Source organism: Falco punctatus (assembly GCF_963210335.1).
Source record: "Falco punctatus genome assembly, chromosome: Z".
Classification (NCBI taxonomy): domain Eukaryota; kingdom Metazoa; phylum Chordata; class Aves; order Falconiformes; family Falconidae; genus Falco; species Falco punctatus.
In genome coordinates, this window is record NC_137586.1 from 74,491,467 (window position 1) to 74,506,509 (window position 15,043).

Genomic DNA, 15,043 nt, shown 5'->3' on the forward strand with positions numbered 1-15,043 from the left:
AAAGAAAAACTCAGGGATACTCTTGTATCTGCAGCTGACACCACTGAAGGGAGGAAAAAAAAGATCTCTCCTGCCTCTAGACAGACGGATGGACAGAAGCAGAGTCAAGAACTGGGGCAGAGATCAACCAACTGCCTTGGGAGATGGGACACAGGCCACCCTCCACCAGCTGCATGCTGCTTGTGGGGGTATGCCTTTCTGCAAGAACATGAAGAAACAGGCAGCTTTATAGAAACACAACACAGGTTTCTGTTTTAATGAGAAAATAATTATATACTTGCATTGTAGGCCTCACAGTCACTATAAAACAGAAGCAGGATAACATTTAAGTGGTTAACATACAGAAAGCCAGGTATTGTTGAAACTGGTTGATAAGTCATGATAAGGATGCTGACTTGGCTGTCAAACACACCGATGTGACTGTATTTTCCTTCAGATAATGTCAGTATGGAGCAAGATGAAGCCCAAACTGGCAGCTTTTAAAACGAATTGTTCAGAAAACCTGCACTGTAACCCCAAACTGATTATAATCACAAATGCTAATGCTTAACTATTTCTCAATACACAGTTTCATTAAAACCAGTCTTTGCCAAGGGAAAAGGATCTGAGTGTTTCTTTTGTGGAGACAAAGTTAACTCTGCAATAGTGCTCTTTTGTTGCATTTGATATAGTTATATATAGATAGATATGTATTACTGGCGTATACTTATAAACACCTAAGCTTGGTAGCATGCAAATGAAATAACAGAGGCAGGTAAACTGTATCGCACTCGCGTTACCACAGCACTGAATGTGTGCTGCTGACTATGAGTGTCCATAATTTCTGGAAGAGAAAAACTCTGCTTGATGGAAAGTTTGGCTGTCCTGGACTGATACATGCAAATATTTTTGCCACAGAAGCTGCAAGCAAATGCTTCTAGCACAGAGGACTCCTGCCTGGCCTCTCCCCAACAACACATCCCCTTTCTAGAAAAGAAAGGTGCAGGCTCCTGGGAAGGCAGTTTCAGGGAGCAAGTCTGAAGAGCATCCTTTGGTGCAAGACCACATCACTGTAAGTACAGGGGCTGTCTCCTCTGCTCAGGAAACACCTTTTTCCCAGTCTCACTTAAGCTCTCCTAAAGGATGGACGGAGCCAGGACTCCTCTTGTTACAGATGCACAGAACTCATGAATCTGGCTACATGAGATATGGTCTCACTAGAGTGCTGCATTAGTGGCGTTGCTTTTCCTAGTCTGATGGTAACAACCTGCCTGCAGACAGGAATCACAGTTCACTGTTGATTGCCATGTCTGGACAATGGGTCTGCTTCATCAAGTATGTAATTCCTTCACAGGCATGGTGCCTCCCCATGCAGCTGGGTTTAGAGAGCATCCTTGAGCTAAGCTTGCTGCCCTTATCACAGTGAACACTCGGATCAGCAGGGTTTTCATCTGTCCAAGAGCACTTAGAGAGACAATTGACAGAACCGAGTTAACGGGTATATGTAATTGTATTTGCTACAATTCCCTGAAAATAAGCCTCATAATGATTGTGTCCAGGGACAGAAATCACATGCTGGAGGAACTGAAGTGTGTGTGTGGGGAATAATTTGGTTGCAAGCTCTGTTTAAGAAAAGCACCAGAAATATGTTCACAGTATCGGTACTCATTTTAAATAAGCTCACTGTTTCAGGATCAAACAGCACAGCAGGTCATAAAACCAAGGAAATGCTTAAGGGAGGACCAGTATCCTGGCTGATGACTTTTTAAAAAGATGTCAAAATAAGAATTTTTGTTTATAAAAAAGACAGATTATTTCATATAGAAAAAAGCTCTGTGTCTTTTTTTCTGTCACCTCCCAAACTTGTTGGTTTCTAGTCCAGAAATTATGGTTCCCAGCTGTAAAATACTCTTATTGTATTGCTTGCGTGAAAACAAAGAGTAAACCCGCAGCCTCTATACTACATACAAATACAAAGCACAAGAATAAATACCACATTTCTTTTCCTAATTGTCAGCTTACAAAACTGGTCAATACTTTGCAATTGTGACTCATGCAAATACCATGTTGGGTCAAATTTTAATATCACAAATACTGTATTAACTCAGTGCCTTGTTTTTATATCCCCTTTCAGAAAAAAAAAAAAGAAAAAGAAATTAGCACTCATTCCTATAGCTGATACAACAGCTTTGGAGAAAATAATCAGTACATGCACTGCCATACACTTTTTGGTATGCCAGCCTCATGCACACGCCTGCACACACACACACACACGCACGCACACGCACACACACGCACACACCCATGCACACGCACACACAGATCCATACTAATCCTTCACTGCTGATCCCAAGCCTAAGCAATAACTAAAGGCTCTACGGTTTGCTTGTAGCACTGAAAACACTGGCTGAACGGCAAAAATTATGTTTTCTTCCCTTGTCTGCTCTTCCTTGTTCACTCCTTCCAACACATTATGCCCTTTAGCTTTTTTTGTTGCCTGGAGACGTGAAGACTTCCATAAAGCACTCTACTTCAAAGGCTTTTTATGTTGTATAAATATAGTTGAAGACGTAACTATCTTTCTTCTTTATTTCATACCTCTTTCTAGGCCACAGGCTGGCTTAGTTCACTTATTGCCTCATTTACAAATTAAATGTCCTTTATTTGTATCCCTTTCCCACTACCTTTCTACTTCAAATTATCCATCTTCATAGAGTTTACACATATGCCATTCTTTTCCCTCCCCACCATCAAAAAATAGTTGTCATCCACTAAATACAGATTTTCTATTTAGAAACTTTGTTATGTAAATATGCTCTGAGAACCTGGAGCTCAGGTGATATTGCAAGCATATAGGATCCTAAAGCTAAGGTGATCCATTTGGCTTAGCTCTCATCCCCATCTATTCCACTCCTAAATTGTGATGGCTTGTGTTTGCAACACAAGGACTGTTGTACTGAGTCTACTAGATTGTACATTTGCAATAACTGCCTCCCTGTTTGCTTTTTTTTTTTTCTCCTTTGAAACAGATAAATTACTAGAAAGAGGAGAAGAATCCATCCTGCCCAAAAAACACCCCAGTCCCAAACCCCAACCCTTCAATCCTCTCAAAGAAACAGCAACAGAGGGCAATATCGTTGTTTTGTGGCTGGATAAGAGTATGCCGAAGCAACACTGATGGTCTCAGTGCAGCAACTGTAGGAGGCAAAGGAACTGCAGGAGGGTCCAACAGGAGCGGCTGGGGTGACAGGGGTCCCAGGGGCAAGGCAGGGCTGTCGATTCAGTCAGCAGGACGCACGAGGACAAGCCCTGGCCATAGGCTCCTCCACGTCGACCTCCCACCATGTGCCTGCAGCCTCTCTGGTACATGGGGACAACAGCCCCCTTGTCCCCCACCCCCAGGGTTTCCACCCCCTGCACCCTCTCCATTGCATTATTTCAGACGGGGGATGGAGGGAAGGAGAAGGGGATATTTTCTAGGTGGGCTTTTCCTGTTGTTCTAGGATTGCCAGGAGCTGGATCGTTTCTGTGTCTATGTGCATCGAGTTTGTTGTGTATTTAATAAATACTGGACTAAAATGCTGCTGCTTTCGTGGTGGCTTTTTGTTGGTTTTTTGTCTTTTTTTTCCTTCCTTTCTCTTTTTTTTTGGTTTCAGTGTGCCTGGTCGCTGTCTTCACACTGCGGTGTGGTTATTCGTCCTCCTCCCGGTTGGCATAAATGCCGGCTTCCCAACGCAGTGCCAGAGCACTCTTCCTGCGGTTCACCCTGGTTGCCTCAAGGACCTGGTCAGGAGAGAAAGGGAAAACACATCACATCACTCAGCTACCTGTCTCCCATGCCGGGGTGCCCTGCACTGTGCACCCAGGCAGGCAGGACCAACGGGGCAGGCAGGGACCAGCTGGGCCAGCCCTTCCTGCAGGGCTCCCAGTGCCGCACCTTTTGCAAACTGGGAGGACTCATGCGATGAAGCACTTGCTGATGTGAAGGTGCAGGGGATGGCACACAAGAGCAAAGCCACGCCACGGGAGGACAGAAGTGGTAGGAGCTGTCTGGCAGAATTAGGGAAGCCCCAGCTGCCCCTTACCAGCCTAGCTGCACATTGCCTGGTCCCACCTGGGGAAGGCAGATGGCAGAGCCTTGGTCCTCTCCCCAAAAGGCAGCTCCGTACCACCAGCTTGCAACAACCCAGCAGAGGCTGCTTTGGAGCTGCATGTGCAGCCTGGAAAGCAGTCTGCTGCTTATTTCAGCACATCACCCCTGCAAACAGAACTGGGCTGTTCCCGCTGCATCTTCTTGTGGTCTCTGGCTTGCAGCTATGCCAATGGGAAAGCCTATGCACTGCAATCAAAGCGTTCTTGGAGTGAAAAATCACTCCATGCATACGGGAAATGAGGATCTGCACAGCCTACAGAGTCTGGTACAAGATGGGCCCTTAAAAATTTATGTATTTTTCATGCACACACAGAGTCATACACACAAACGCATATAAAAACAGTATACCCACACGTGTATACACAGAAACAATTAACGGAAAAAAGTAAAAAAAAAAAAAAACCAACCAGTTTTAATGAGGTTTAACAACATATAAAAAATAATCAGATTAAACCAAAAGGTGTTATTGTGACATGAATCTGATGTACTCCTCGGCCAATAATGCATGCCACTGGGTGTTTTTCTCCCAGCAGAGTGAGATGACATAAAGAGGTCTGTGGCCTTCTAACAGAAGCACATAGCAATGTTATTTTCTGACCGACACTGAATAACAGTTCTGTGATCAAACTACAAAGCTGCCAACATCCACTGCCCTCAATGTGTTTTAAACCAGCCCTCCCAGAGAAGTAGACTTTTGAAAAGTTTAAACAGTCAGTTAAAAAACATAATTGTAAAAAAAAAAAACCCAACAAGTATGTGACTGTTCACTGAAACAATGCCTGCCACCCCTGGTCCCTAATGCTTCCTGCAAGCTGCTCTGCACACTCCTCCACTGCAGAAGAGTAGCTGGCCTTTTGAGAAAGGATGATGCTATATTATTTTTCTGCATAGAAAGTCAGATGCAGTGAGGACTTAAGCCTTGACTAGAGCAAAAATAAATAATATAAGACCAAAGGAACTCTTCTTACAGCTTGTGACAAACTGTGGTTGGAAAGCTACACAGGTACTAGGGGCTCCTGTGCAAGTTATATTGGGAAATCAGCTCTGAACTGTCAGATGAAATTACAGGGCATAACTTTGCTCACCCTTCTGCATTTACGCTAAGACCCAGACCTCCATTCAGGAGGTGAAGGTAAGGTGGAGTTTTGCCAGCTTTATTATTTCTTTGCCCTCCTAATTTCGACTATGAATGTGAACAAACCAAAGAACTAAGTGGAAAACCCAGCCAACAGAAAGCTAAAGCTCCATCTGCTTCCCAGCAGTGACCAGGGCCACAAAGCTGGTCCAGGTTCACTGGGGGGATTTTTTTCTGAAATTTTGCCCAAAGTCATATTTCCTGTTTTTGTAGAGTAATCACAGGAAAGGGGGAGCAGAGCTGAGCAATTTCTTTTTTACCCAGTAAGGGCAAACATGCTCATAAACATAAAAATTAATAAATTTTTTTTTTTAAAAAATCAAAATCAGTAAAAAAATTCCTTCTGAGACATCAGCCTGTAAGCAGCATACCAAAGCTACTCCCGCTGCAGGGATGAGGACCAGCAGCTTAAACTACGTTTGGGATTCTGAGTGCCTGAACCAAGGAAAGGCAACCCAAACCAAGCAATTGAAAATGGGACTGGATATTAGTGCATCACCTCATTATCTCCTCAGAATAAGAAATGAGAGTGGCTGCTCCAGGGTTAGCAATGGGAGGTGGGGGGTGGGGAGGAACAGTCATTTTGTATTTTTGGATGGCAACAGATGAATACTGCTAGACAGAAGACTATCAAGACCAGTATGGGGTAATAATTAAGTAAAGCAGGGAAAACTGCTGTTCTCCCCACTGGAACTTGAAATTTACATGAAAAATCAGAAAATGTGGCATAAATTTCAAACCCAAATTGCCACAGTCAGAGTAGCGGTATATTCAACTGAGGCCTGCTGAATTTGGCCTGAAGATTTATGCCAGCTGAAAATAAACTGGATTTTACATAATTTACAAGACTCTCCAGTCAGTGTCTTCCTTGCTGGAAATTAAAACATTGCAATGGTCTCTGGTGATGGCTTGCACAGTCAGGACCCTTAAGCTTTGAAGATTTCTGCTTTGAATCGGTCAGCTCGTCTTTATCTCAGGGCTTCTTCTGTTTATCCTCTGTCTGCAAACGTGCCTAGAAGCTAGTCTACTTCTGCAAACTTTGCTGGTTGCTCCAAGGAAAACTGCTTCCAGAATTATATCAGAGACACCATGAGGGCACTGCATGCAGACTTAGCCTTTGCTGGAAAACAAATATTAACGTCTGGCTTAGTATTAATAAACAAGCCCTCTAAACAGTAGAGCAGATACTAATAAGCTAAAGGTCCTTTTGAATAGTTACTCTGGAATTATTCTTCTAATCTACTGAAAAGAGTGTTTGACCTAAAATAACCCTCATTTTTACTAGGTTGTGTCAGTTCTACACCCGCTAGAGGAAACAATGGGGTAATTATAGCGTGCAACTAGAATGACTGAGTAGAGAATTGGGACTCCTCAATGGAGCATTGAATTCACAACCCAGTAAGCAGCTTGCCTAAAATAGCAAACAATCTACCTTTTAAAATATTCTTGGCAGGTATCAGGGCTGTCTGTGGGCCCTTCATCAGTCCAGCACCCAGAGGCTCTCCCCAGCACATCAAAGGAAGGAAAGTCTTTTGCTTTTGTTGTTGTGGCTACTTTGGGTGTCTGTAACACACCATATTTTGGACACATTACAAGATGCTACCTCAGTGCTTCGTGAGTGTTCTCCCTCATGACGCTCCAAAATCAGCTCAGCCAGTACAGGCAGAGCAACCCAGGCAGGACCAGGCTTGGGTGGCCACGGCATCCTAAGGTAGCCAAGTTCTTAACTGCTTGCAGAAGGCGTATAACAAAGATCAGAAAGATGACGAAGTAGACGGTTCATTCAAGCTTAGGCTGAAAAACTGAGCTGGCCACATCCTAGTGGTAAGGCCCCATCAGTGAAAAAAGCAATGTTGTTTAAAATGTCTTTTTTGGGAGGGGCTGTTTGACTACTAGTTGCAATAGAAGAGGAAGAATTTGGAGAGCAGAAGTAGGTGTGAGGGAAAGACTAATGTACCACGGTATGTAGGGCTGTAAAAACCACTGTTCACCTCTCTTTGCACAAAACTGCTGTGTGGATCTCATGGTTGCAGCTCTGGAGTCTCACTATGAATTGCAGAGGGTTTTTTCCTGACAGATTTCATCTATATTTAAAGATTTTGTGGGGGTGGGGGAAGGAAAAAAAAAGATTGCAACAGCTACCACTATCAGGTGCAAGATTAATTTACCTATCCATCCTAGAGATGGACGCTAAACTGTCCTGATCTTCCCTTCAACAAATGTAACAATAATTGCTCTCTCACTGGCAACAAGAGAATAAAAAGCAAAATACCAATATGCTTCAGTCCAAAGCATATTTATCTCCACCACCGAATGAAACTGACTGCTATCCAGTACAGGCTAGTTTTTGTTGAAGAACAACAACGGCAAAACTGATGTGGAAGCAACATGATTTTTCTGGAGCTTAATATTTTACTAATTCTTCCCATCCAGACCTGGGAGAACTAAAAGCAACAAAAACAGAGATTGCAAAGTTCTGAGTGTCTAAAATCTACAGGTACCATGCAGGAAAGTTACTGTACAAGACACCTCCATGGAGCACACCATGCACAAAGAGACAGAAGCACAAGGTCAGGGAACAGCTGCCTGGTTCTGCATTCCTGCTCAGGAACAATAAACTAAACACTTTAACATAAAACTGGAACTACTAAGGGATGAAGAACATCTATTCCTCAAGTATAAAGGTATTTACTGTACCTACTTAATGCTATTCACTGAATACACCAGACCTCCAGTGAGCACAGTGAGGAGCTGGGTATCTAAGACGAAAATGTGTTTACCTGAGAAACAGCATTATACTGCTGCTGGTCAGTATTAAAACATAATGTGTTTCCTCTGCCATCAAATCTAGTATATTGGTTTCCTGTTTCGTAACACAAAAACTTTCAGCAGTAGCCTTTAATATCACATCAATGTCACCTTAATGCAGTATCTCCTACAGCATGACTGCTGTTAAGCAAACTCAGGATAATGCCCCATAAATTTGAAGATATGTATAGCTGTAAGGCCAAGAGTGGAAGATTCCGAGGATAAAAACAACCTACACATGTGCAGGCACATAGTTACCTGTGGTTTCTTTAAAACAGTGGATTAATGTGCTTTTAACACAGGCCGCAGGCATTTGAGGGTGATAAACCACAGCGACCTAATGAAGCAGGCTGTGGTTTGCTGCATGTAGCTTAACTTCAGCAGTGACTGTACCCTGCTGGGGGTTTGCTGCTTACCAGAGCGGAGCTGCCAGGCTGGTTGCATGGAAGCCCCGGCTCCCAGCCAGTGCAAGCATGGCTGGGTCAGCTCCAGCGTTGCTGACAATTACAATTGAACCACCTGCCTGCATCGGAGCGGGTTATGGAAGGCTCTGGTGAACAGGAGACACAGCTCAGCTGTGGGGTCAGTAGAGAGCTGGGGGGCATCATGACTGGAGTCTTGCTGTTCCTTCCAAAACCACTGCCTGGCTTCAGCTCCTGATTTCCAGTGAGGACCAAACGGTTTCTTCAGTCTGAGGCTTAACACTGGGATTAGCCAGATGGCATACTTTCACCTGCATACAGAATCGCTGTGTCCTACAGTCTTTTTCATCTCTACCCCTTTTCCCATCCATGCACATTCATTCCCAGCTCATTGTGTCATTATTATTTCACGGAGTGAACACGCAACCCTTCCCAGCAGAAGGCCAAGGGCTGGGCATGTAACATCTACACCTGAGCTTCTGCCTCTCACACAACATCAAACGCTCTGATTGCTACTTACCGTCCATAAATCATAACTCAGATTACTGTGAAGATATTATGAGGGAGAAGAGGTCTAATCTGTATTTAAACCCACATCTCTGAGAGCACACTGCTTTTATACGGCTTAACTCTTTATACAAAGATCAATCACTGGCTTGTATCAGTGAGATAAAACCCACACTAAATTATTTAATGAATCGGAAATGGAATAAACTTTACTTTCCAGGACAGAAAATATTTATATACTTGCCTTGAGGTAGCTGATGTGGTCAAATATGTCATGGAACAGGTCAATAGTGGAAGGTTCATGTTTATAAAAAAAGATGCTGATGCTGGACAAGAGTGTCAGTCATTACCACAATCTGTTTGTGTCTCTTAGAGATGTCCAGATTTACACTCATTTCTGCACAGAAAATTACAGGCAGTTGAAATGTCTGCATCCTGTTTCTAACAAACATTGCAGAAGTATAGCTGGTATCAATTCTCTGCTCTTAAAATTGTTGCCTTTGGCAGAGTACGGCTTTGTAGGGAATAAGGACTGTGCAAGTTATTGCCTTGCTAAAATACCAAATGCCACTGTATATGCCCATTCTTTAGTAGGTCTGGGTTTCTTCTACTCTGAGACCAGCACTGATGCTATGCTGTGGGACTGTGATCAGTCATCACATCACAACAGAAGACAGGGACAAAGACAGGTTACCAAAATTCACAAGACGGAGGCCACGTGCTTGGATCTGACTCTCTTCTTCCACAGACGAAAGGATGGCGTGCAGATTCTTTACAAAATACTAGGCATTTTGATAGTGCTAAATACATTGTAATCAGAGACAAAAGAAAGCCACATCAGTTTCGCTCAGCATGTGAGGGTGCTTGGATCCCATGCTTAGCTTTGCCAGCTGAACAGTAATAGGGATTAAGGAGAAGTTCTCATTTCATGCCTCAGGAATGCTCCAGACCTGGGCAACAGCTTCCATCCCTTTAATTACAACCCCTCCTATGCCAGAACTTGTAAGTAGAATCCAAATGTTAGAAAACGAGCCACACAAATATTGTTGATGAGAGATACAAGGGAATATCACACACACACATTTGCATCCCAGTTTTGATATGAAACAGCACTGGCACACAGTATGAAAACGCAAATTGCAGTGACATGCAATTGGAATCACCATGCAAGAAGCAAAAATAAATAAGCAGTTAAAAAGTACCTCAGAAGTAACCTTGCTAGACAGTAATTTACAGGTGTACTGGTAGAAAGGGAAAAGACCAGCATTAGTGCATTGAATAAGCATGTTGTAACTAGGAAACAAAACCAAAATAAACTGCAAGAACTGGCACATCCCAGAGTATAAGAAGTCAAGCAACTTGGTGTCGTAAGAAAAAAAAAAAAAAAAAAAAAAGTCAGGTGGTTTTTTAATGGTGTTGCTTGGCCAGTCTCAGTCTTGTTTACTATACGTGCTTGACCCATTTTCTTGCTGCTGCTTTTTCTCTTTTTCTCACCTGTTGAAATCTCTACTGTAATACATGCTCTTTGGAAGAAACTGCCCCCTTGCCTGAGCAGTGAAGTTCTTCCAAAAGCAGATGCACTTGATTTGCCCTCTGGTTCTGAAAGGCAAAGCCTGCAAGCCCTGGCCAGAGTGTCTGCACTGTAGCCACTGAAGCCAGACATAAAACAGAAGGAGGTGATGTTTGAAGGAGAGACAGTGTAGATGTCCTGCTGAAACCACCCTCCTGTCTTTTAGTATGTCATATGTAGGGAGAAACTGAAGCTCTATACACCAGTACTGCTGGTGTGCTCAGCACGTGAGGGGGAGTTTCCATGCACGTCAAACCTCTCCACAATCCCATTCAGGAGACCGTGGCTGCTGCCTTCTGTCTCGCCAGCAGTGCTGGCTCTGTTCAGCCTTGGCTGCCACAGCACCCTGGCTGCTCCCAGTACCCAAGGAAGTCTCTGGTTCCCCTCACTCACAAAGAGCAATGCTGAGATATGTTCAGCTCTCAGAACTTCATGCTCCAAGTGGCAGCTGCCTGTCTGGTTGTCATTTATGCTCCTCCCCTGCTACATTTAATGTATTTTTGAAAACAAGCCAGTGATGTGGTCTTTTGTTTCATTATTTACAGAAATCTTTTTCCTGAGCACATGGTCAAATGTCCTCTGCTGACAAATGAAAGCTATTTGTTGTTTAAATAATTATTGCTTAGCCTGGCACATAAAATATTAGCTCAAACCAACAGCGGTATGAGTGCAGAATTTTTTATTTGAATTATCTTTCCCCTGCCAATGGTGGGAGCCGTTTACAAAAGGAGAGCAGAAAAAGGCAGGGAAGAGAAACAAAACACTCCTGCTGGTCTGAGGAAGCTCTCCCTGGGCTCTGCAGGACACTGCCCTCTAATAGGATTTTGGGTAGGCGGCATCAAGAATGTAAATCTTGTTTGGCTGTATGCAATGGGCTTACATGAGAAGAGAATGACAACAAAAAGCAATGGGACTTCGGTGTGTGCTGGGGCTCTATAAATTCACTGGAGCCTTGACAATTTGTCCCAGAAAAGGATTCTTTCCACAAGTTGTCTAACGAGCACTAATCCTCTGGGAGGGCATTTTCGGGCAGTCAGAGACAAGGCAGCTTTAGCAGCAGCGGACAGCTGAGCTGGCACGCAGAGCACACCTCTTCAGTGAGATGTTGCCCAGACCGGGGTTCCAGTCAGGAGGACATCAAGGCTGCCTTCAAACTGCAGAAGACAGTATGTAACCGTGGCCAGCCTGCTTTCTAGGGGACACATGCGCAGCTCTGCAAGTACCTGGGGAGTTGCACTTGGGTAACTAAGCAGAGGGAGTTACGTCTAGTGACATCTTAGATGTCTTTTGCCTGCTACAACTTGTATGACAAACAGCACATGACCCTCACAGCTGTGGGAGAAGATTTCAGCCACAAGCCACTGCTTCATGGCCTGGGCAAGTCACCTTCACTCTTCACAGGGGTGGTGGAAAAGCGCAGGCTGAGGACCAGCTCAGTGTAATCTCTTTAGCAGAGCAGCTTCACCACTGTGCCAAGGTTTCAAGCCATCGGACTGACAGATGCTTGCTGTGGGACTGCAGAGGACCAGTTCTGGTTTGCACAGCAGGAGTTTTATAACCGTCTTTTTTTGAAGTTCCTCCTGCCTTCTGCAAAAGGCATGAAGGTGTGACATGTCTCTCCTTTGGGGAGATGCCAGAAGACAATACTCACTGGAGCAGGTGGAGCCACCCCATTTCACTGGGTGCTTTTGGGGGAGGGAGGGGAAACCAGAGACATGGTTCCCAAGGACATGTCTCCTTCCCAAGACATGGCCCCAGGATGCCGCTTCCAGAACAAGGCATGCTGCCATGCATGAGCTGGCATCCTGCATGGCAGCAGGAATCTGACAGACAATGAGTCCTTGGTTTTCGACAGCTTCAGTAGAAAAAGGGTACCAGAAAGTTTCTGGTGTGCAATGGAAATTAGTCTATTTACATTTTGAGTCAGGTCTCCTACTATGTTTTAGTTAACCGGCAGAAATACAACAGGACCTCTCCACATTGCATTCCTTCTGATATTAAGTTATCTTCAGCTATTGTGCAATATTTACCAGTAATGATTAAAAGCTGCCAGACTAGGGCAATATTCACATTACAAACCTTCACTTACTCCCATACACCTAATAAAACTGTAACTTTTATGAATATTTGTTTGGAGCATGAACTCCTTGGTGCTGGGGTCATCACTCTGACATCTCTGCGAAATGCCTGGAGAACCGAGGGTGCTTCAGCAAACAGTGTCTATTTAAGAAGTTTTATATCACACTTATATCTCACCACCTTCTGCACTCACTGCCTACAGTAATAATTAGTCTGAGTAAGAAATACCTCATGCTTTGTTGGGAAACAGGTTGTAAAACAGTTGCACTGAATTTTGATGCTTCCAGCTATGAATTCATATCTCTTCTTATTAGTGCCTCCAATAAAGAACACCTTAACTGGATTAAACTCTACTATAGTAATGACTGAAATGCAGGTACTCATTTCACAAACTGAAATTCTGGCTGATTTTCTGTTTGTGTGAAAGACAGATAACAAATCCATCGGGAAAGAGCATGCTGCCCATTGACAGATCCAACTTAATTTCTGAGATGTTCCAAATCCAGTTCTGCAAGGAGCGGTTTCAGGGGAAGTTACTTACACTGAATCCTGAGCACACTAGGACAGGACTTTGGGGATCTACAAACACAGACGTGAATACATGCTTGATCCACAAAGTTCAAAAAGCCACTGAAATAGCCCACTGGAGGGTCTTGGTGATGTTTGAATTAACAGAGTCCGCCAACTGCAGGGCAGCCACCCACTGCCCTTGTTATTAACTAGCTTAATTAATTAAAATGAAATTTAATTTGAGTTGCCTTTGATATTTGTGGTGACACTCTCTCTTCCTCTCCGCTGGCCCTCATTCTTCCATTTCAAACATACTGGCCCTTACAATGTGTTAAAATCCTTACACACTTGCAAAATGATCTGAGTAGATTCTTGGGAAGTAAATATTTTTGTTATCTGGATGCTGGTCACGGTCTCTCTTGCGGAGCAAAAAGTGAAAAGGAAAAGTGCACTTACACTGCTGTCGTCCATCCTTTCTCGTCTCTTTGTTTTGTGTGTTTCATAATCCTCCATGAGTGTCTGCATCAGATTCTTAGGTCGCTGGGCTCCCGTAGGCTCTTCAGGTGGTGGGTCAGACTGTGAGACGGGGCCTTCTGTGGTGGGGGATGGAGGAGGCCTGATCTTCTCTATCTTTCCTGCAATGACATGAAAAAGAATGACCTTTTCTAAGCTGAAGCACTCATGAGTTGTTTCCAAAAGATGGCAGCTGGAGAAGCATTTTCAGTGAGGTTTGAATGAAGAAACAATTTGGAATGAAATTTATGATCTGGTAAATCAGGATGGCCACGGGCTTGTAAAACACTCCCCCTCTTCCTGAAACCCACTACACCAAAACATCACAATATCTTTTTACAAAACCTAGAAGAGTTATCAAATGATACAAGACAAATTGAACCCACCACTCTTTTTTACAGTAGTATCTGGCTGAATTACCCTCATTCCCTTCTACAGGACACATTCCAGTGTTCTGGAAATGTTTGTAAGATTCTGGAAAACTGCATGATATTTTTTTTCTGGATCAGACAATACAGTGCACAGGATGCTACCACTATATGTCAGGGACCACATGCTCGACATCCACAGAAGACATCCTGTTAAGTGTTGCTGGCTTCTTCTCTTCTTCCAGTGCTTTTTATCTGCCTTGTAAGCATGAGAGGCTTGGGGTTTGTTGCTGGTACTACTCTTCCCTGCAAGTCACAGAGGGTGCTCCTGGAGGGACACCTGTGACAGAGCAGGGTGGGGTCTCTGTTCCACACACCCCTTGTTTGGACAGGACCCTTCAAGTCTCCTGGTGGGAGGAAAGTCAGGGAGAAGTCAGGCTGCTCCCTGATTGTGCCCATTTCACCCAGGGAAGGCTGTTTTAGGCAGAGGTGAGTAGAAGGCAAGGCACAGCAAGACCACTGCACTGAGCTGTGTGACAACACACACTTCTCCAGGGAGGACAGCTTGTGTTTCTCACTACCAGGCATGGATCCAGGTGAGCCCCCCACCTTGTCTTGGTGGGAAGAATGAGCACAACGGTGGCATGGGAGTAAGGTGTGTGTGGGTCCTCAGCTACGACAGGAGAAAGCACTACTCAATCAAAATCAAGTTTCCTTTTCCATAGCACATCAGCTCTTTGAAATAAGATGGTTCAATCGATGGGAAAGAAAAAAAGGAGAAAAAAACCCCACCCCAAACCCCTTACAAATAAGTGAAGTAATACGGAGGATCGTGGAGATTTTCATGGAACTACTTGTTGCTGAGATGAAAACCCTTGCTGCTCCTTCAAAAAGCATCGTGACAGAGGTAGCCACTAGGGAGCAGCCTTGAAACCTCCTGTAAGAAGCAGCAAGATTGATGCCTGAAGGAAGAAGTGAAACCTGAGCCAGCACTGCAGA

General features: G+C 44.0%; 1 protein-coding gene across 5 annotated transcripts in view; it reads right to left on the reverse strand.

The window, feature by feature from the left end:
• Positions 1-225: 225 nt before the first annotated feature.
• Positions 226-15,043, reverse strand: part of PALM2AKAP2 (PALM2 and AKAP2 fusion) — a 272,605-nt gene continuing 257,787 nt past the window's right edge. For all 5 annotated transcript variants that reach the window (XM_080370982.1, XM_080370984.1, XM_080370983.1 and 2 more), the window contains 2 exons: positions 13,620-13,798; positions 226-3,762 (listed from right to left, as the gene is read on the reverse strand). In XM_080370982.1, coding sequence (XP_080227108.1) covers positions 3,670-3,762; positions 13,620-13,798 — 272 coding nt within the window. In that variant the 3' untranslated portion in view covers positions 226-3,669. The remainder of the gene's footprint in view (positions 3,763-13,619; positions 13,799-15,043) is intronic.